The sequence below is a fragment of the Aulonocara stuartgranti genome (assembly GCF_965226115.1).
Source record: "Aulonocara stuartgranti genome assembly, chromosome: 11".
Lineage (NCBI taxonomy): Eukaryota > Metazoa > Chordata > Actinopteri > Cichliformes > Cichlidae > Aulonocara > Aulonocara stuartgranti.
Genome location: NC_138947.1, coordinates 5996704 through 6019975, shown reverse-complemented (window position 1 = coordinate 6019975; position 23272 = coordinate 5996704). Strand labels below are relative to the sequence as shown.

The 23272-nt window shown below is 38.9% G+C and overlaps 1 protein-coding gene across 2 annotated transcripts in view; it reads right to left on the bottom strand.

The window, feature by feature from the left end:
- Positions 1-22223, bottom strand: part of glcci1b (glucocorticoid induced 1b) — a 29161-nt gene extending 6938 nt beyond the window's left edge. Inside the window, exons 1-6 of one of the 2 annotated variants that reach the window (XM_082550306.1) lie at positions 22065-22223; positions 21512-21890; positions 12445-12593; positions 5743-5832; positions 2847-2972; positions 763-897 (exon numbers count right to left, since the gene is read on the bottom strand). In XM_082550306.1, the coding sequence (XP_082406432.1) occupies positions 763-897; positions 2847-2972; positions 5743-5832; positions 12445-12593; positions 21512-21821 (810 nt within the window). In that variant the 5' untranslated portion in view covers positions 21822-21890; positions 22065-22223. The remainder of the gene's footprint in view (positions 1-762; positions 898-2846; positions 2973-5742; positions 5833-12444; positions 12594-21511; positions 21891-22064) is intronic. The other variant, XM_082550307.1, reaches the window with a different exon arrangement.
- Positions 22224-23272: the final 1049 nt, after the last annotated feature.

Below are 23272 nucleotides of genomic sequence, written 5' to 3'. Positions count from 1 at the left end.
AACAAAATAAAACTGTGGTATTTTGTAAATAATAATAATATTATTATTATTATTATTATTATTATTATTATTATTATTATTATTATTATTATTATTATTATTATTATTATTATTATTATTAATAATAATAATAATAATAATAATAAACACAAATTCACAGTGTAATTGTGTAACTTTATTAGCAGCGTCCTCCTGAAATGCACCAACAACATCGAGAGTAACATCCTCCTCTCTGCCCCTTATTGCTCTCTGGGCGCTATGGTAACGCGTAAATATTTCTTTCAAAATAAGACACAAATACAACACAGGAAAAGACCCAGGGAAACCAAGTTAACGATAAAAACCCTGAAAACCATAAATTTCACACCCGAGCCTCAACTCTTGCAGCCCGGTACTGGTCCGTGGCCCGGGGGTTGGGGACCACTGCTGTAGAGCAAAACAAGGACTACAGTCAGCAGCTGCGTTCCAGTATGGTTAGGTTAGAGCCTATGCGTGGGATGATGGAAAGGCAGGAGATTAGACTTTGTAAGTCACAAAGTTTACAATTTAAATATGTGCAAAGAAGCACCTTATAAACAGCCCAGCCCACTTTTTAGCCCACTGGAATGCTTCATTTTAAAGTCTGTATGGCATTAATCTGACATTTTATCCAGCTGGTGAATGATAAGATTTCACAGCATCTGCAGGTATGCAGTTCAACAAGCGCTCCAAATCATGTTGAAACATAGCTTGACCCATCACAGGTATGGGCACACACCCTACCTGTATCCCCTGCTCCAAGTCCTCTCTGATAAACACATTTTCTAGCTCATGGTTGATGCCCTCCACACTGCTCGGCACTCTGCATATGAGGGATTTTATCACAGGCATCGTGGTCGAAGTTGAAGTTGCCTTATACTGGAATGAGAAAAAAAAAAAAAGACAAAAAAGGAGAAAAAATGAACATTATGTACATGTCAAAAAAAAGAAGAAGAAGAAGAAGAAAAAAAAAAAGCTTTGTATACTAAAACACTTCACTTGTCACATATCAAACTGAATTTGTCTTGGAATTGTGGGTGTAGACATTCAGTTTGTAGTTTACATTTAAGCATATCATGGTTTATGGAAATGTTCCTACAGCAGTTGCAGTGCTGAGCATCTGTTAATGAATGAACTGCAGCCAGTGGAGAAAGGGACATGCCCAGACACAGTTCTCCTCTGCTGTCTCCCTTTTACTTTTGATACAACTGGTCACAGAGGAGATTCATTAACTAGTAGTGATGGGATTTCCGGCTCTTTTTAGAGAACCGGCTCTTTCGGCTCGGCCCACTAAAAAGAGCCGGCTCTTTCGGCTCTTCAGGTTGTTTTGTTGCTTTAATTAATTTATTATTAACAACAATATAAAATTATGCACAAAAGGAATTACTAATGTAAAAAGAAAAAAAAAGAAAAAAAAAGTGGTTTTATTTATAAATGTTTATATATAAATATATACGGTGGCTCCTAGAGACAAAGCACGTACAAACTCCAAAACACGTTTCTAGCATTAACTGAACTTCCAAAACAGAGCTACCTAGATCACTTAAATTACACAATTGAAAGCATATGCGTATTGTTTGTGTATTTATACACAAGTACCCATATATATTCAAATAATTTAAAAAAAAGTTAATTTTTTTATGTTAATTTGGTGTGTGTTATTACCACACCAAATCCAGTCGTTGGTACTTGCTGGCTTGTGTACCGACTAGGTAACAAAAACTCAACACTGCGTCTAGCATCCTGGAGCACTTCTGTTGTCTTTTGTATGTGCTTTGGAGTTTGTACGTGCTTTGTCTCTTGGGGCCACCGTAAATATACTTTTATTTATTCACTCAACATAAAATGTAATAAATAAATCATAATACAAAAACAAACTAGTCACAGTTCAACTTTTAACTATTTAAATTTTCAGCTTTTTCCTTTTACAAATTTAAAATGAAACAACACAAAACGCTGCAAACCACAACACAATTAAATATAAATTAAAATATGAAAACAAACAGAACATGCACATTCTCTGTCATATGGGCCTGCATGAATAAACTTTCTGAATACTTTATCATCTGCAACTGAAAATAGTTGTGGATGATTACGATACCTTTCTAATGTGATGTTGTTGTCCCTGGCTCTCTTTCTCTCCCTCCTGCTCTGTTCCTGTGCTACTGCGGGTGCAACTACCGCCCCTCCCCCCTCTTCCCAGCACAAAGCACAAGGCTCGCGTGCGAGTCAAGTGGAAAAAAAAGTGCGAGAGAGAGGGTGAGAAAGAAAGAAAAAAAAAAAAAAAAATCCACAGCTCGCGATAAGGAGCCGGCTCGCATCGTTCACGTAAAAGATCTGGCTCTAAGAGCCATTTCGTTCACGACCAACACATCACTAATAACTAGGCCTCCTCAGTAAGAGTCAGAGCAACATTGATCATAAAGGTATCATTAAGATGAAACATTGCCTTCACAAAGTCTAAATCTTTCTCAAATCATTTTAATCAATACCTACTCCCTAAAACAGCTCGCCTGGACCCAAAATTGTAACTTCATAATGGTCATTTTATACATTACTTTAAGTTGACATACAACCAAGTTAATCATTTAATCCTGTTAACCGACTAATGTAGAAAACAACCTTGCTCTTTTTCCTATCTTTGACAGTTGAAATTCAGGTTGGTCTGCCTTATTTGTGTTTTTTTTCCCCTCAGCTGCTAAGCTGCCTTATCATATTGCTGCTGTCAGCCTAAAACCCTGCATCACATGTGTGGGGTTAGTTAATGTTTTCACCTGAAAACAACAACCCACATAGTCAAAGCACGAGTACTGACAAGCGTAGCTCACCTGTGGCTGGCATGCAGTGCCATGCTGCGCCTGCTGTGGGAGCTGCAGCGAGCTCTGCTCCCTGTCTTTGCTCTGCCGGTTGACCTGTTTGCCACGCTGCAGCTGTAGCCTCAGTTTAGCAATCTGCTGGAAAAAAAAGAAAAAAAAAGAAGCACAAGCACTTCAGTGAACGACGGCTCACAATGGGAGCCGTGAAGGCATGCGAACATATGAGTTAACCATTCCCATGAGTGAACTGAATGAGGTCAGGAGGTGAAAAGCACATTTCCTCTGATGTACTTCACTGTCAGCAGAGAGATAATACTGTGATTAATTTAAGTTATTCCACAACTGTGAGAACACAATCTTTGCCAAAATACAGGAAAACCATCTTTGACTCCAACTGATTTCAAGATGTTTGGGAGGAGTTATATTCACTGAAATATGTGCAGTGTACGGCCATAACAAGTAGAGATATCAGTGATTAGGTGACTACTCAAAGGTTTCTTCTAACACAGGCTTTATACATTTCTCAGTAAGACGAATTCAAAACAAAGGGTGTAGACACTAAAGTCACGGGACTGTGGTATAGTTCTTTTTTTGCTAATATTAGAGTTTTAATTTTGGTGTTTACACTTACATGATTGTGTTTACACTTCAAGATCATAAAAGTGGTACAGTTTGTGAAGATTACCTTGCTTACTTTTGATTTGTCTGTGACAATCTCAAAAACTATTTAAAAAACAAAAAAAAAAACAAAAACAAAAACAAAAAACACCTTGATCTTCAATCCCAAAGGGAACCATTCATGGTCCTAACTTTTGGGCTGGGCTCCAAAAAACTCAGATGCTATACAGCCTGAACTGCTGATACTACCACTGCTAACATTAGCCACACTCAGCAAACTGATCTGGCATTGTGTGTGCGCAACGTTACACCACAACACTTTAACAATACCATTTAGTTGTCAAAGAATGTGATTAACAGTTTAAATGTCTCTTCAATATACAGAAAATATTTGAACGGTGGTTTTAAAACTGCTCTTTAACAGACAGACAATATCTGCAGACATTGTTTACTCTTGTCTATTAAAGCGTGCTTAATTTTACTATTTTCTAACTTCAGTGGATTTAGTCTGACGTTATTCCTGCCAGCCAAGTCAGTCTTCATGAGTTGTACGGTTGCAGATCAGTATACTGCATAACACCAGGCTTGCAAGTCTGATAATGAGACAAATTTAGTCAATGGGTGTTTCTACATCTGGTCCAGCATCAGCCTAAAAACAGGATACCCATTGTGAGATGCAGTTGCGCTATGCAGACAAAGGTGTGGTCTTCAGTGCTGATCTTGTCATCCTGGCAACACAGTCAACAAAGAAACTTGCTCTTCTCATAGATGTCCTCCCACATATGTAATCGCAGAGGGTAGAGCACTGGAAAGCAGTTCACTACATTCACTTAGTGACTGTAGCACATGATAATGACAAGTCCAGACGATCCTGATGTAATCTCAGTGGATGTGAAAGAGGGTTTTCCTGGCTGTGCTATCCCATTGACTGTACAGGCCAAGGCAAAGGGATTGTTTGCAAAAAGACAAGCACTAAACTTATCTTGTGGCTCTGGCTTCACTCTGAAGAAACAACAAAATCTGCAAAGATGGATCAGATTACAGAATTTGCCATCAGATAGAAATGCTGTAAGCTCATAGCAGAGAAAAGATTTTTTATCAAACTCTTGTGGCACTTATGAAAGTTTCTTTATCCCTTTTCTTTTATACCTGTTAACAGTGCAACACGAATACCAGTTGTTGACAGTAAATAACTGTCAAATTAGAAGTGTGAACATTCAGACTTCTGAAATAAACCACAGTCTTGTTCTTGTTAGATCACATGCTATGAAGAAAAAAGTAAAGCCTGTTATTTAATAGGACATCTCAGTACTGACCAATGAAGCACAGTAGTAGTGTGGTGTGGAATTACAAAACACATGTCTGAGCTTTATGAAAGTTGGAATGACACCAACCTCATCCTTTCAAACTGTGGACAACTTCTTCGGTCAACACATCTGTGTGCCATTAATATTTTGGAACTACTTTTGGACTGGAAACAGAAACTATGAGTGTCCATTATGCTCATATTTTCTGTTATGCTCAACAGAAAATATGTTCTGCTCAATATAACATGTTCAGTGCCTCAGTTACCCCGACTTAAGTTGTACATACCCAAAATGAAACTATATGGGTGTTTCACCCTTGAGAGGAGCTCCTGCACCATCTCTCAAAAACAAGAGGCCATAATGAGATGCAAAGGACACAGCTGAGTGAGGAACAGGGGGAGAAAGAGGATAAATTTAGACTGTGGTCTGAAGAGCTGGAGACCTTATAATGCCGTGTGGTCGCTTGGTTGGCCACCATGCCTGGCAGACAGAAAGGAGTGGAAACCAACCTTAAGGAGGATAATATTTAGTCTGACCACAGACCCTGACAAATAAAACACTTGAAAATGATATGAGCCTCAAAAACGACAAAAACATTCTTTCCTCTTGCTGAGTTAATGTATTCAGCTAGCCTGGGTGGATAGGACATTTTCTGTGGTATGAATTAAGGTTAAAATGGACCCATTACGCTCATTTCCAGCTTTATATTCTTATTTTTGGACTCTAGTGTAGCTTTGCGTGACTCACATTTTAAGCTACTGGTCATTTATCTTATACTAGGTCTTGGTGCAGCCCCTGGGATGATCCACTATCCGAAACAAACAATTTAAAGTTTCCTACACCCTCCTTTTAAGAAAACTCTTCTGATTGGTTGTCCCTTGCAAACACAATCTGAACGATCTGAACAGATAAAATAGTGGATGCTCATAACAAACACTTGAGAACCTGACGGTAAGAAAGAAAAACACGACAGGCAAAACTACCTCTTTGAGATGGTCTGCGCTACCCCAGGAGGCTGACCGCTGGTGAGGACTTCCCTGATCTGCTCCATCATCGATCCAGAGACCCGGAGTCTGAAACACAGATATATACATGCTGACACAAACTCAAACGTTACATAACTCATCATTTCCCCAAAACATAAATACATTTGCTAGTGATATGCATTTCAAATGTACCGTGACCTCCTGATAGCATGTCTTATATTACACAGGCACGGAAAGTCCAATGTTGTGTGCAGCTGTACTGCAAAAGAGCATGGGTATGTGCAGAGGGTATCCATCCATACGAGAAAGTTTTATTTAAGACAAAAATGTGCTTCTTCTCAATAATCTCAATTATCTAATTTGAAACACCTTCGACACAGGTTTGATGTGTAAGCATTTCCAGGCACTGGCTTTAACTACAAGATTGTTGACCTTAACATATATAAAAAGATTCTTTTTTTTTTTTCCATTTATCCAATTCCAGGTCATGGAACATCTGGCATAGGCTCCAGACTTCGCAAGACCCTGAATAGGAGAATAGGAAGATGCAGGTTTAAAGCCAAATGGATTGAGCAGAGGCTAAAGAGTGGGCTGGCTAGCAAGGCAAGGCCTTGATCTTAAATTAACATCTTCAGGGTTTCAAACAATGTACTATAACTGTTTAAGTACTGAATATTGTTGTATTTGTATGCATCAAATAAATTCTTGATATAACGACCTGCAGACCATCTGATTATGTGTCAGTGAGCGAAATATGCAGCTGAATGGTGAGATTAACCAAACAATAGATTGTTATTTATATTACTTAAATGTACATTAAACTGCTACAAATGATATATGTGCACAAAGACATCCACATATACAGAATAAATACTTTCACCAAACTGTACTTACACACACACACACACACACACACACACACACACACACACACACACACACACACGAGAGGTAAGGAAATACAAGCTCACACGAAGAGCTCTCTTAAAACCTCACCAAACACAATGATTAGGTAATAAATCCCCTCATTGTGAAGTCAGTCAGGATATTCGCAACAACAAAATAAATAACTAACTTTTAAAAAGTCAAATGTTTAGATAAGCAGTTGAGAAAGATGCTTGCTAAAAGCAGTAATGATTGCCGTGTGTTTAAAATTAAAGTTGAAAATCTGGAATCAATGAAAGTCAGCAAAACAGTCATGAGATATCATCCCTGAGGAAACTGTTACATTCAAAAGGCAAAACTAAAGCCATTGCATGTTTGACTGCTTCCATTACTACGCCGACTTAAGGTAAATACTCTAAACCAGTGGCAGGGGACAAAATTCACTTTATTACTTGCAGACTACAGGAACACAGAATACAAGATGCTTAATTCTAGTCCAAAAACCAGAAACCTACCAAAGAAAACGTTGTCAGCAACAAAAGCATTTTCACGGTTTCCACGTCCGCACATTTAGTCGTGAAAAAGTTTCTTGGCTCATGTAAAATACAGATTTGCTACAGCTGTGCTCTACAATGCCCAGCCTATACCAGATCAATGAGTCTACAGAGAAGTTTTGTATCATCAGTAAACTTTTTTTTTCGTAAACTTATACAAAACATTCCCTACAGGAGAGCACACAAGCATTTCTGTGTCACTGCACAAGTCTTTCAGATATGTTTAGCGGAAACAAGAAAACAGTTAAGTTATGCAAATTAATGCAAAAACAGAAACAGACTGAGGATGTTTTATATGGCTGTTTGAAACCACATACTTCCCCCTGATTATGCATATCAACACAGCCTCTGGTTCTCAAACAGCTGATGTTTTATCGACAGCACAGTAGTATGAAGCAACTTAAATGCCAGTGTCTTCACACTGCCTTATGTCTGACCCCACATAAACAGAAAACCCTCTATGGCTTTTCCAACTAACGCACAAGCCTTGCCCTATGATATGGAATATCACACTGTGAATAATGAGGAACACCCGTGAAGTCGTTTGCGCTGGCTCGCTGGTGCCGGTTGCCTGAGAAAAGGACAGCGGATTAAATGAGCACTTGTGCTCTCATAAAAGGGACCACTGTGCTTGGCAGATGTATAGCTAGCCTTTAGCATTAACATTTTGTGCATGGGCTATGGAATCGCTTGTGCCGTTTGATGCCTCTGCCAAACACTGAGGGACTTGATGCTGCAGCGTAATCTGTTCATGCAAAATGCAGATTGGTTAGAAAGGGCACAGAGACTGTGTGGAGCTTTGGACTCGAGGAAAAACTAAGTTCTCACAGATGTTATGTGACGTCAAGGAGGACCTGTAGCTTATGAAATCTGCAATGCTTTTATTGGCACTTCAAGGTATAGTCTCATGGGAATGATAATTAGTTTGCATTTTTCATTAGTTATACTTATTCATTAGTTATAATGCACAGTTTGGTGTTAATTTGTATTACTTCAGTTATGGTCATTTAAACAGTATCAAAGGGAAACGTGGTGGCAGGCTGAAAAACTGAATGCCCTTGTCAGGACAGGAAGATATTTCATGTTCCTTAATCTTCTTGAGGCTTAAATCACCTTCATTCTGATTTGTGTTGTTCAGGGGTGGCAACAAAGTGCTGCGACCACAGCAACCTTCAGTACAGGAAAAACAGCTTGCAGTAAAAATCATGACACTGAGGTGCGAAGTTGGCCTGAAGCTAGAGCCCTCACTGTTGAGCAAATGTTTAAATGTTGGCTAACAAACAAATGTAAGCGAGTTCACAGGTTCAACACTGTTTTCAACATAAGAGGTCTTCCAAGTGATTATGATTATTATTTTTTTGTTAATGATAAAGAAAGCTTATTACCAGTCAGTGGGCTAAAAGATGACACAGTGAGGTCACAATATCATCATTGTTTGATATCTTAATTTGCAATTTAACTTCCCCAGGGAAATCATAAGATATGGCAGTTACAAAAACCACAGGCTGCCTCTCTTTATTGACTCTGTTCCTCTCAAACAATGTGTTAACAAGAATACCCACCTTTATTTACCTCAGAGGGCCTTTTATCGTTTCAGCTCCGACTTCCAAGCCTGAGCAGTGTGCCAGGTGTGGTGCCTGATAATGTAATGCTCTACAGATAAAACCCAACTGTTACTGCAGCCTGTAGCTCGCTTCCTATTGTGAATCACACCCAAAGGGTTACATGCAGGCAACATCCTCAAGAATCCAGCTCTGTTCCAAAGCAGGAAATAATGACTGGGCTTCAATAGAATCACAGTGGAATTTGTGCTGTTTTGTTTAGATTACATGCCGAGACATGCGAGCAAAGTGCCGCTGCTATAATTTGGTGCATTTTAGAGATGCAGAGACCATGTTCTCTGACTGGGCGAGTTGACTTTATGAGTCAGTAAATCAAAATCACTACAAGAGACATCAGTTTACATTAAGCGTCTAGGAGGCAAACATGGAAAAAAGTTACTGATTAAAACGTGGCATGAGATAACATCCAATAAAGCACTCTAACACATGTTTCTGTCGAAAAGCCTTTGTACACCAAGGCAGAAGTTGGATGCATGTTAACATTAAGCCACCTCAAAGCACGAGAAACAGCATTTCTTTTAACGGCCCTTTGAGGCTTGCTCCCAAAGTGAGCCAATCCCATTAGGGAGTGAAATTTCAAGCAAAAATACCATTTAATTTTCACCAGTTTCTACAGAACTGTAATTCAATGCTAGCTTTAACTGGTGGAGTCTGTGGTAGAACTTGTTTTCTTCTACAGAGAGCTTCAACAGCTTTTGTATTTGGCTTTGGTCATTTTCTAATTACAGAGTAGAAACTGTGCGACTAAGGTTTAACAAAACGACAACCAGTCACAAAAAGTAAATTCATCGACACTCGCTCTGGCAGAGAGCGCATCGGGTGGTAGCAGCGTATTATAGCCTGGATAGTTTTGTCTTTCATAACTTCAGGATGCTTCCTCCCGTATTTATTGTGTTGGTATGTTTTTCAGTTTTGATTAATTAAATTGTAGTTTTATTAGTCTGTTGCTTATCACTAATTAGAAGATGTATGTGTGTGTGTTGCACCTTCACACTTTATGGATGCTGATTGCTAACAAAGTTTGTTAGCCTTAGTTTATAACTTAGCATCTACACTCCACCCAAATATGGTTACATCAAAAAACAAAATGGCAGCTGCAAAACGCCAGCGGGTGATATCACAATGGCTACGTCCATGTCTACCATGTACATGTGAAGTCTCAGTCAAAGAAAGAAGCTAAAATTCATATGAAGCTGTTCAAGATATGAAAATAACACAACAGCTTGTGTTGTACATTTTCAATTACACATAATGCTAATGAGTCTTTTCCTGTCACGTAGGCCCAGAATGTGCACACATATCAGCGGTCAGCTGGTCATCAGCTCCTGCACTGTGTGCAAAGTGCAACTTTTAATAGAAGACATGAGGCAACACAAACTGATCAGTTTTGTCTTTATGCTAGTTCATTGAGGTTGACTTGGTGTGTCAGGATCCTAATCTTCATACAGACATTCTCTGTGTTCTGTAACCACAGGGCCTAGAGCACGCAGCCCTGTCCCGGAACAGTGATTAGCATATGTATGGGCCCTCTGCTCCTAAACTCCCACACAAAAGGCAGGCGGGCCGTGTAGCCACGAGGGCCAGGTGGTAAGCAGTGGGATTTCTCCTCGCTTCAGTCATAGCCTGGGGGACAGGTGCAAACAACTTCACCTCCATGCAGGGCTGAATTACAGCTCAAAGGAGAGGCTGACTTGAACTTGTGCAATGCACAACAAAAGAGTCTGTGGATCCTTTGTGTGCTGCTTGCTTCTGTTGTTGTCTCATAAAAAGAGCTGGGGCCAGGCACAACTTGTTAACAGGAAGTGGTCTATGACTATCCTTCAGGGATGGTTGTGCATTTAAGAATTTGAAAACATCCAAAATGTTTTTCATTTTTTCCACAGCTTCTAAAGACATAAATCTTAAATTGGATTTTTATTTTAGCCTGCTTCAATCAGATTTTTACAGGTAAATATGGTTAAGACCAAGGCAAACATCACAGAGTGCTTAAAACCCCCCACTAAGTCTAAAAGATGGGTCCATTTATTAACATTAGTCAAGATCCAATCACTATCAAATCAACTTTCCATTCTTGCCCAGTCTGTCCAGAATGCACAGGAACCCTGTAATTAGAGATGTTTACTTTGCACATAGCCAGCTCAAGAAACTTCGTAGGACCCACTCACCACTTCCTCAGCCTACACACAAAGAAATGCAAGGAGAATGAGGGGTTAAAGGGATGAAGCCCATGTAAATGAGCCTCGGCGGTCTTCATTCAGACACATGAAAGGCTTCTGTTAGCACAGAGGAGAGCAGCCCTTGTCATGATCATACATATTCAATATTCTTTCATAACAGAAACCCTCCCCCTACAAAAAAAGGCTCTTTGAGTGAAACTACATTTAACACTGAGTCACATGGCAAGATTAGTAGCTGATTATGTGTGGGCAGTTATCCAGGAATACTGTGGTCAGATTCAATGTGGAATCCATGCATATGCCTTATGAAGTGTTATAATGCATTAAAATGTTGTGCTTTCTGGGAATTTCAGACTATTCAGACAACTCTGTTAGGCCTACACTGGCAGCCGACTCCAGACTTCAACTACCAGATTAATATAACAAAAGTCTTTCGCCAGCACCAAGCACTATGACAGAAACTATGAAAGAAACCAAAAAATAGTTTTGGTACTCATGCCTGCAATTATTTGCTGGGAAAAATCATTAATTTGAAAAGTCCTCCTGGCCTCATGGTTGACAAAGTGGCCTTAAAATAAGATTATAATATTTTATGTCTTTATTTTCCAGTCAACTGTAAAAATAACTTTAAAAGGGCCATAAACCACACTCATTTAGACAGATATTATTGGGGCAAGTAATTGTGCATCTCCACTTAAATGCAGTATTTTGACTCAACTTTTCCAAACATTAAAGACTCTTTCACCACCTAATATTGCACGTGCAAGCAAAATGTAACACTGCAGAGGCTTAATACTGAGTTATGATGCATCAGTTAAAAAACGTCAGCTACTAATTTCCTTCTTATGCTGACTTCTCTGCCTGTAGTGATTTTTTTCCTCCATTGTATCCCCTATGGCTTAGAAGATGACTACAAAGAGTCCAAAATTCCAGTGTAAATGGGATTGTGACGTAATCACAGTTGTTACAACAAATGCAGTGACCACATACAAAGCTGTCTTTGACATCCAACAACAGAAAAAGAGCTAAAGCCTGAGCTTCAAACTCACAAGAGTAACTTGTACATATGTCAAAATCTTTTGAAAAGTTGCCCATGTTTCATTTGAATAGTTAACTGTAACAGCATATACAACAGAACATTAGAAAATGATGCAAATATTTCCTAAATCAAATAATGATTTATTGCAGAATTGATTTCTAAAGTTCAGGGAGTTACTTTGGGCACCTCCTTGTTTCCAGAGAAAACCGTGTAATACATTTTTAAAAGAAAAATGTCCAGAGAGACATCAATTACAACACCCAGAGTTAATTTTGGCAGAAAATCTCCAATCACTAGGCTTAAAGGTTGATTAAATGCACGCCAGCATTGCGTAAAGGTTAAAGATTACTGTTGAAAAGAGTTAGGTTGAGTCAACCCCCGCAGGCCTACAGCCAAGGTAGGATTTTCTGAACACCGTGTACCTGTGTGGCTTTGTCTTTCATACAAGAAGGGTAGGGTCCATGGGAGTCCCGAGGCCACTGGCCAGTGAGGTATGGCCCTGTGATGGCGTCCAAGGAAGAAGCCCGTCGAATGGCACTTGAATTCCTCACCTGTAATTTGGATCTTTCTGCTGTAAAGTTAGAAAGAACAAAGAAACAGAATTAGACACACACGCATGCACGCTGGCATCAGTGCATGTCATGATGTGCAATACTGCCAGACACCCTGAGGTATCTTTTGACTCTTCCTTGCTGAGTGTGTTAATAAGTTTCAACTGAAATGCTAACATTTTAGTGTAACAAATCACTTACTGCACAAATGCAACCAGGAACATGAAGCCATATTTTGAATGACAAACCAAACCCAGTAGTTACATTTTTATCTAGAAATAAAGGAGCATGTAAATCGACGTCAGTTATAATCAAAACATACTGCTTTGATTATAAAAAAAGCAAAAACAACAACAAGAAATGTAATAAAACATGGCTTCAACTAACCAAATGAGTTTGTGTACCAATATCTTCTAGTTTTGAAAGTATGGACAGTATGATGTGTTACAGCAGAGCAAAGAGAAGGCTTGCGACCTGAGGCAAATGTAAATGGCTGAGCAGCAGTATCTGATATTATGAGAATAACCTGCTATGAGCTGGAGCAGTTAAGCACACGCCACCCACATAAGAACTCATAAACAACCTTTTAAAAAAACAAAAAACAAGCGCGTCCATGCTCACAGGTGTACACACGGGTGATCACACCCACAAACTACACCCTTTTTGGCTCCTACCTCAAAGCACACTGTGTTCTGTTGATCTTATGTGCTGCACAATAATGTTTAACATTTAGTATTTACTGTCATATTCCCATATATCATTGTGATGTTGTTTATTCTATTACTCTTGTTCTCTTCTGCTTGCTTTCTTTTTTCTTTCTCAGCAGGTGATTGATATATGCATTTTTTTTCTCTGCCCGTTCTGTTGGTTTTTGTCTTTTGCCCTTCTCCCCCATCCCTCTTCTCAGCTGTTTCTCTTTCCCTCTTTTTTTCTCCCCTTCTTTCCCCCAGTCAAGTCTGTCCCGTATTCAGTAAGTGAAAATAAAATAAACAATAAAAGGTGAATCAAATGGACCATTACGGCAAGGCTGGGATGGTCAGTTTGGTAAAGTAAATCCGTTGGGCATCTTTCTTTGCCTTTAGACAACAATTCTGATGGCAAAAGAGCCAAACGGGACAGGCCAAAAAAAAAAAAAAAAAAAAAGAGAATAACCTGCTATGAGCTGGAGCAGTTAAGCACACGCCACCCACATAAGAACTCATAAACAACCACAATGCACATCAATACTGCCTGCATTCACTCTGCATTCCTGCAGTGCCACGCAGTTAAAAACAAAAAAAATCATGTAAAGGTATAAGCTCGAATGTGCTTAGAGACTGCATTACATTTATTAGCCTCAATTATACTTGTAGTAATTTCTAAAAAAAGCAAGTGTACATTCTTTCTTTCATTCCCATATCAAAGGCAGGGTAAAGTAACAGAACGATGAGCAGGAAATATGCTTGTTTACTTTATTCCTTGCCTGAGCAGGCTAGGGCAAGGGCCTTTCCAACAGACACACAGACTAAACTATCTCCATGAGGCACCTCTCTCCTACTAGAACTACACAGCCATTCATTGTTGCTCTTTGTTCGCAGAATACACAGGCCTACACACCCAAAGGTATTGCCTAAGTAAGCTTACTGGGCTACAGTAAAAATTCCCTGAAGCATTCTAGACAAAGGAAGCAGGCTAAATTTCTATCAATATTTATATAGTCCAAGCCAGTGCTCTCAAAACTGGGATTGTAGTTATTTTCCATCATTTCCCCACTTGCCAGACTAGAATAATCTCCCGATGAGAAAAAAGAAACAGTATGAAAGAAGCCAAGACATCAAAGAAGTCTATCTGCTGATTTTTTCATGGGTAAAGTAAGTGTATGTCAAATTAAAGAATTATTTTCAGGTTGAACTTCCCTTCGCAGTTCAGACAGCAAGCTGTGATGAAGTCTTTGCATTTCCAGGATGGTGAATTATTAGCTGTAAGGCAAATGTGATAACAAACATGTAGTTCTCTTTTGCAAAGTATAGGAGAACTGTTCGCCCCAGGTTTGCACAGGGATGCGCGAGACTGGTTGAAGAGAAACTTTGGTTAATTTAGCGTGATCTACAATTCTACTCCTTTTGCGTGACAATTGGCAGGTTTTCTAGGTCATATGATAGCAAATTGAATGCGTTTGGGTTTTAGACAAAACAAAAGACAACTCAAGACCTTCTCAGGCAAGTGCATTTTAAGAATAAATCACTAAGTTTTCCTATTGGTACCAGGCTTAAAAAGAGAGACTGTTTCTTAGACATGGTTTAAGCCTAATCCTAGTTTAGAAACCCTTGTAATTGGACACTTAGGCTTAATCCAAGTTAATATGGCAAATCTACTGAAAGTGCCAACATGTATCAAAAGTGAAAATGCACTGACTTTACCATAATTTTTAAACTGACATCAATTAATTCAAAGTATTTAGTTGAGTTTGAAAAGCAAAATGCGCTCCGATTTTTCCTTTTTTAAATCACATTGAGGCACCAGCTAAAATCTTATTCTCAACTTGCACGTTGATAACAAGGATAATGGATAACCTTGTACTGGACATAAGGACATAAGCATAGGGGGATTTTTATTTTGTTTGTTTTTAAGACATAAGATACAACCAGTTAATTAGTTAATGCAGTGTTGCTCAATTATGGCAAAAATAATCCCAAATACTTGGCAAATATAAAGTATCTATATGCTGCAATAGCAGCACCTTTATGTAAAAATACACATTTAGCTAACAAATGTCTTTCAGACAGAAGATTTATTTTAAATGCACAGTAGAATTGATTTACCTGCCTGATTAAAGCAAACTGCTTTATGTTAAAAATAAACAAAAAAATAAATATAAAGCACCCTGGTGGAGAGTAAATCTGAGATTTCAGGGTGCAACAAAAAGTAAAGCGTAGGGTGCTGGAAGGCAAGACGACATCGTCAATATTCACAAGATACCAGAGATTTAGTTTCAACCATAATGAGAGGGGAAAAAAAGCAAATAAAAATAATCACTTAACTGCACAGCCCTAAGCTAATATATATCTCCAACAACCCTACATGTGTAGAAACAGTTATAAAAGGATAAATGGAATTAAAGAAGTCTTTAAAACACTAAAAATGAGAACTAAGCTAATGGTGGGCTAATGTATCCATTGCTGTGTGTAAACAAAGTAATGCTCTTCTGTATGTACAGTTCAGCATGGGGGTGGGCAATAAAACGAAAAGATAATTATGACAAAAAACTTTTCTTCAGTGAAAATTTGAGATACAGTAAATATCATTTGTTTGTATTCTTTAACACTTGAAGGTTTTGAATGGGCAGAGTTAAGGTTTTAGTTTATTATATACACTGTATTTAAAATGCAGCAGCATGGAGATCTACAGTACATTTATCATGTTCAGCTTCACACATTTTCCCTTAGGAGTAAAAAATGTATTATTTATTTTTTTTAAAAGTGATTTGATTTTATATCTTTATATATCCACTGACGGGGAAAAAAATTTGCGATAAAATTTTTTCCCCCCATATCACCCAGTCCTAATTCAACGTCCTGTTCCAAAAACATCACGGCTGTGATGATTTCATGTTCTGATTGTACTGTGGAAGCAAAAATTGTATAATTGTGTGCTAGAAATTCTCAAAGTGACGTGACATTTAAGACATTGATCAGATGGCGGTGCAATCCTGAATAATAAAAACAAAAAAAAAACAAACAAAAAAAACAACCCGCTGGATCAGGTGACAACGTTTCAGTCCAGCTAGCAGGGAAACTAATATATAATGGAGGACATTAAAAGCAAAGTGGCAGCAGTTTGGCTAAAAGGGAATTGGCCCAGTGTATTATTTTTGGAGAAGCCTAGTTACATTTATGATAACAGAACGTGTTGCTGTCTGGTCCATATCTGGTACTTATGTGTGAAGTTATGCACAAAAAGAAGAAATTAGCATGACTATATATGACAGCAGTATGCAGTAGATGCTTATTTAAATGAAACTTCTGCAAATACAGATTTTTTCAGTTTTACTAAATAACGTAAATTTATATTGTTAAATATATGCATCACATTGTACTTTACAAAGCTAGAAAATATTTAACACAATATTTTAGATGAACCTTATGTTATCCTACATAAAAGAATGTTTCTCACTGTGAGGAAGAGAGGGGAACCAGAGGTTATTAATTTAACACCAGTATCTGATCATTACAAAAGCCAAGGTATCGATATCTATATCTTACCTTAAAAAGGGGGCGGGTCTGACAATTTTGAAATTTAGCATTTGAGCATGCACTGCCATTTCACACAATGTAAATGAATAGATGATAAAATTAAGTGTGATTGACATCAGAGTTTGTAACTGTGTGTGTCTTTGCAGGCTGAGAAATTGCTTGTTAGCACAAAAAACAGTAAAATAAATTCAGATACATTAATATAATATAAACATTATTCACATCTGAGTCCAGTGGGTATATTTCACAACAAGCTAGTATGAACAGGTTTGAATGCATCTCAGTGAATGAGGAACATATGTGCTAACAAATCCCCCATTTATGTGTGTGGACTTAAGAATGAGCAACCTTTAGATCAAAGTTGAGGGTAAACTTCCAGGTGCTTCAAAATGTCACATGCATAGAGATGAAAGTACAGGAAACAGTGCAGTTGTGCTACAGTCCACCGATTCAGACCACATTCATTTTCACATTTGGTCCTACTCTGCAGTTTGAATAGCTGACAATGAAGCAGGGCCATTTCAGCACAGCTGGCACTTTGACTTTCATTGTGGGGACAGTGTGGTAAAAGATGATGTCATGTTGGTGAACCTAAAAGGTCATAAGGTGAAATATAATACTCTTAACTCTGTCCACCATCATCAGGCTAAGATCTAAAAATCATGTGAACCAAAGTCCATCACCACACCCGTGGCACTGTAAGCCACTTTGGACGGAGTTTTCCACCAAATGGCAAGCATTATGTCTATGAGTGGGTTCAAAGTACTACAGTGTATGAGAAATTATACACTGCACAGACTATTGCTGTAGTCAAATCACACTGAGCTGCAGCAACGAAAGATAAAGTGAACAATTTTTGCTCATATTGAGGGCTTTTCCTGGCTTAAAAGGGGCCTTTGCATGGGGATGACTGTACGTGAACGCCTGACTGGTCTGCAAAGCAAAAAGTCTGTTACTTAACGTAGCAGAAGTCTATGCATTTTGCACTTGGACATTGGATAAACAAAAAACGTATTTTAGGTTTGAGTAAACTACCAAAAAGCATGTTAAGATTTTGTATACATGCAAAAATTTTGATATATTAACAAAACTCAATTTAGTGCCACATGGCATCCACATTTACCCCAAGTATTCCTGACCAATAAATGCACTGTACTGGAAAATACCTGCAAACATGTTTTCAGGTGTCTTTAAAGAATTACTTTCTGAAATGTGAAACTATAAGCAAAAGTGAAAGACAAACTTAACCCAATCTCTTAAAATATTTCTTTTTTAATTAAAGTTCCATTTTCAAAAACAGATGACTGGGCTGTCTTATTGAGTTTACTGTGATTAGAATTTGCTGATCAGTGGAAATAAATATCACCTTCACATGGACACTATTTTACACTTTTTTTTTTTCAAGAAAAAAAAATCATCTCTAGGAAACACTTTCTATACATTTTATATAGTAAGGCTGGCATTACCACAAAAATAATAATGATGCACTTTATTTCATAAAAACAAACAAAAACAAAAAACTGGAGTTCAAACCCATTCAGAGGGCAAACTGGACTCACTGGTGGACAAGGTCTGGCCTAGGCTGCATGCCCGACACCATGTTTTTACACTGTAGATCAATTTCTATTGATATTTTATGTAACAGGGCTAAGAACTGGCTTAAGGTCAAGGACATAAAGTGCAGCTCTAGAAGACGTGAGCTGTGAAAAAGAAATCCGACTATAAACTGCCAAAGCTTCAACACACCGACCCTGCCTTGTATAAGCGAGCAGTCAGGGAACAAAATCTAGACTTTCGGGATCACTGCAGACTACATGTAAATATTGTATACAATCTTGCTGTTTTAAATGGGGGGGGGATCTCAATAATGCGAACAACAATTATTAACCCTTGGCCCATACTTTTCATGGACAACACTAATAACTGTATTTTTCAAATTAAATTACACCACTGACCAGGATGCCGGGTAATGCTAGCTAACAATCTGCTGGGAGGGAGTCTGTTGTTGCTTTGGGGATCCGTGAACACGGATGGACGCTGAAGAAACAACAGCAACAAGACTAATTTTGCATCATTTCTGGTCATGCTGCCTCTGTGCCAGACTTGCCCTGGAGGTGAGGTTTAGGTTGCCCCACCCACCCACAATTACAGTGAACCAGGTAGGACAAAGACAAGAGTACTCAAGACTGACAGTTGTTTTGCATGACGTCCATACAATTTGTGTCACCAAAAATTGTAATTTGTCCAAATGGATTTTATCATGAAGCTGAACTTCTTAGTGCTTATGTGGGAAAGTTCAGCTAGATGTTAACTGTGACATGACCCATTAATCCGTGAATTTCTCTAGTTCTCTAGTGTTGAGTGTTTTCACCTTCGTTATCCTGGTGAAAATAGTCAGGGGGTGCATATGACTGTGACACTACTCGCACAAAGCCTCGTCAACACAAGTTACTATCCAGTGAGGACATCCTGGATAATCCTCTGACACTTAAACAAAATTTGCTTAAAAAAAAAAAAAAAAAAAAAAACAACACCTTAATGCTTGATTCATTGTGATCTGAAACAGGTGGCTGAGCCCATAAACTCATCAGGAAAGTATTTACTGGGGTCAGGAAGGAGAGAGGTTTTTCCATAGACATTTATAGAAGCGCAAGTCTATTTGGAACCACAGTTATTGCCCCCTGGAGGTCGTTAAAAGAATGCAGATATATCTATGGTCAGTGTAAAATACTGCATTGGTGAAGCATTTCTAACGTAACAGGGAAATTCTGCATACTTGTCACTAATGAGGTAGGTCACACAACTTCAACATTAATGCACAACTCTGCTAGCTCACCAGAGCTACTTCACAAGGAATGTGCTACTGTGCTCAGAGCTCATAGCCCTTTTTACTCTTCAAGTGTAACTCATCAGATCATTCTCTAGGCAGAACATTAGACTACAGAGAGGCGGCTATATCAGAGCCAAAATTTGTTTTACACATTTTTTTAAAAAAAATAAGTACACCAGTAATTGGGGTAAAAAGCAAAAAAGCTGCATATGGTACCTGACAATCAGCCAATGCCCGGAAGAAACTTTGCCTGACACAAAAAATGATTTGACTTATGAATAATGGGCTGATTAACTTCATTCATTTCAATCTGTCTGCTTGACAGTTTACAATCATAAATGTCTGTGTTTTACTTACTTTTGTAAGTGAAATAAAAGTGACAGGCATCTTTGTGTCATATCTTTATTTTAATGATCAATAACTTATTCTGGCAATCTTATCGGTTATTTGTTTCAGTTGTTTTTCCACCTTTAAATTGATCTATATGCCACATTTTTCACTTCCGGGAACCATGAGACCACTTGCTGATGTGGCCCATAGTACTTGTCATCTGACGCCTCACAGGCGTGTTTGTACTGTGGGGTCACATCCGTGAACGAGGGTCAAGCCTCTATCATCATCACCACTGACATGGGACACTAGTCTAGGTTAGAGGTTGACTCTCTCAGAGGACCGAGGTATGCATGGCATGCCAACAGAGCAGGGGATCAACACCAGCTCAGGTGAAATTCACCATGCTTGGTAAAGCTGCCCACTCAGTTGTTATTGAAGAGACTTAGTTTCCTGCCTTGCATGCTACACTAGTCAAGGCTGGAGGTCATCTCATTCAAAGAACTGAGGAATGTGAAACACGTCACAAACATTAAATTCCACACACTACTCCATAATAACTATCGTGCTGCATTGAGAAAAGAGGGCACCCATTTAGTTAAAGGTAAGAGGGAAAATCTATTAGAATTTGACAAATGGAAGGAACACTGCCCCAGCTGCTGAGGCAGGAGTAGTCACTTAGGTTAACCAAAGCAGAATGAGCCTGTTTTGCCTCAATATACAGGAAAAGCAGGCCTTTCTTATCACAGAGTGTTTCAAACACTAGCTTGACAGAGCGTGGTTAGGAGTGTTTTTTCTACAAAAACACAGGGGCTACAGAAAAAGTAGTATTCTTTCAGCAAAAAAGAAAAAGTGCACTGCTGGCCTGTGAAAGCATACTGCTACAGAAAACCGGCCACAGGGTCAATATTTGGCAGGAGAAGCAGCCAGTTAAATAAGGTTTAGTCAGTGAAGCACTGGGTGCTGCCTAAACTCTCATATGCTCCTTCACTGCATCTCCATATCTCTTCCAAAGATCAACTGGGCATGACATGAAACAACATAAGGCCAGGCTCTGCTATCCATGTGCAAGGCAGCATGGTGAGGTTTAGCATATGTTCAGTGTACATGCATCTATGTATGGAGTGAGAGTCAGTCTAAGCAACACCTGACCATTTCTCTCGCGTGGCTTCTCCTGGGAGTGACGTGGCCGCTGTTATAACTAAAATCAGGTCTTTCTGCCAATTCTCTCCTTTCAAAAGAGCAAATAAAGTAAAGGAGCCAGTATTTCACTCGACCCTCTTTATGACTGCATAACTGCACTTAAAGATAGGCTTAATGCATAAAACCTCCTTCAAAGCAAGTGCCAGCCTGACTCCAGACTTACTTGTTACCCACCCCAAAAAAATAATATGCGATCACATTTTAGCACATTTAATGGCATGACTATACACCACACAGTGACAACATAAGTTAGGCTATCAAGACAAGTCATCCTGAATCAAACGCACGTGGTGAGCATTTGTTGACCCAGCACAGACAAAGTTGCTGAAAATCTTGTTTTTACCTCTGGAAACTGGAGAGTCTGGGGGGCAAGACGACTCCTTATTTTCGGGGGACAGTCTTTGCTTAGCATTTGCACTTCCTGAACTGAGTGTCGGACTGGAGGGGGGGCTGGAGCCCCGGCTGTGGCTCGTGGCTCCTCCGCACAGGGTCTGTGGCCGCGTGGGACTGCTCTGACCCGCACGAAGGAGCTGGTAGGGCACAGTGGCACGGATGGGGTGCAAACGGCAGCTGTTGTTGTTGAAGGAGCCGGGGGAGCCCGCATTGCTGCGTCTGACCCTCGGCTGCTGAAGCGAGTTGCTGGGGGCTGACATCCTCAAAGTGACTGTAATTCTTATCGCAGTGGGGAAAAAAAAACACGTACTGCCAAAGTTGCTGTTTTTCTGCAGAAGGAGATGGTGGTGGGGAGAATGGGATGGGGGCGGTAAGAGAAACATTAGCTTGTTAGCAAAAAACAAAACAAAAAAACAAAAACGTTAGCTTCCTTTAAAAAAAATCAGCTCATTCGTTCGAAGAAAAAAGTAGGTCAAAGACGTATTATTACGGGATAAACTTACCTGTTAGATACTAACAAATGCCGTCGTAAGCTGCAAACACAACATGGGCAACTTTAAAAGTTGTTTTGTAATACTTCTCATTACGTTTAATTCGTGTTTTCCAGCTCTCTCTGCGTCTTCCCCATCCTGTCCACTCACTCTAAATGACAGTTCTTTCTACCAGACTACTGGCTGCTGCCTGTGGGCGGAACACAACGCTCAATTCCGAGCGTATGATTGGACACTGGGGGTGTACAGTAACGGCGCTGATTGGTCCAAATTTATGTATTGACTATATTCTCAGCCAATTATATCTGTAAATATTTTATCGGTACATTATTATTATTATTATTTTAATTACATAAAGAGCATATAGCTCCAAAATAAATATTAAAACTTTGAACTAATAAAAACTTGTAAAATGACTTCATGACATTATTCATTATTTTGTCAGCTTCAGATGTAATTTCACACTGAGGTGAATGGCTTTTCCTGCAGGCACCCTCTGCACCTCTTTACAGGCAGTGTAAACTTAGTCATCAATTTCAGCTCCACAGGAAATTTGGACCACCTCAAAGTCTATATTTATTAGCTGTTGTCCCTATATGACTCACTTAGCTCCTTATTTTATTGTATTTAGATTGTTTTGCAATCTAGATTTTTTTTTGTTCTACTTTCTATTTAACTGGCAATATGAGAAGATATTTCGATACATTTTGTTACATTGTATTGCTTTATTGAGCTACTTCACATCATTTAGTTTGTCACACCCAACCAGTTTATCTTAGCCTCATTTAGTGCACCGCCCACTAATCCAGAACCACCTTGCTTTGAGGAAACAGTGCTAAACACTGCAGCACCATAACTGTTAATCTCATTTATCAAGCGGTTTCCCTTTTGCAGAGGACTGGAAAGTTTATATCTATATTTGATTTTAAAAAACATATATATTTATACGAATCAACTCTGAGCGGCCTTGACCTTGTTTCACCTACTTTCCTTGTCTCTGTTAATGATACTGTGCATAAGTGACTTGAGAGCTTGCTTATGTGACTTGACTCAGGTCAAATTCCTTTTATGCTTAAAGATATTTGGCAAATGAATGTGTGTGGTGAGACGGTTGGTCATCTGTTCCTTTTCCAATGGCAGAATCTCACTCTCAAACTTCAGGCCAGCTCCAGATGACAAAACATCTTTATTCCACGACAACTGGCCAAACTACATTTGTT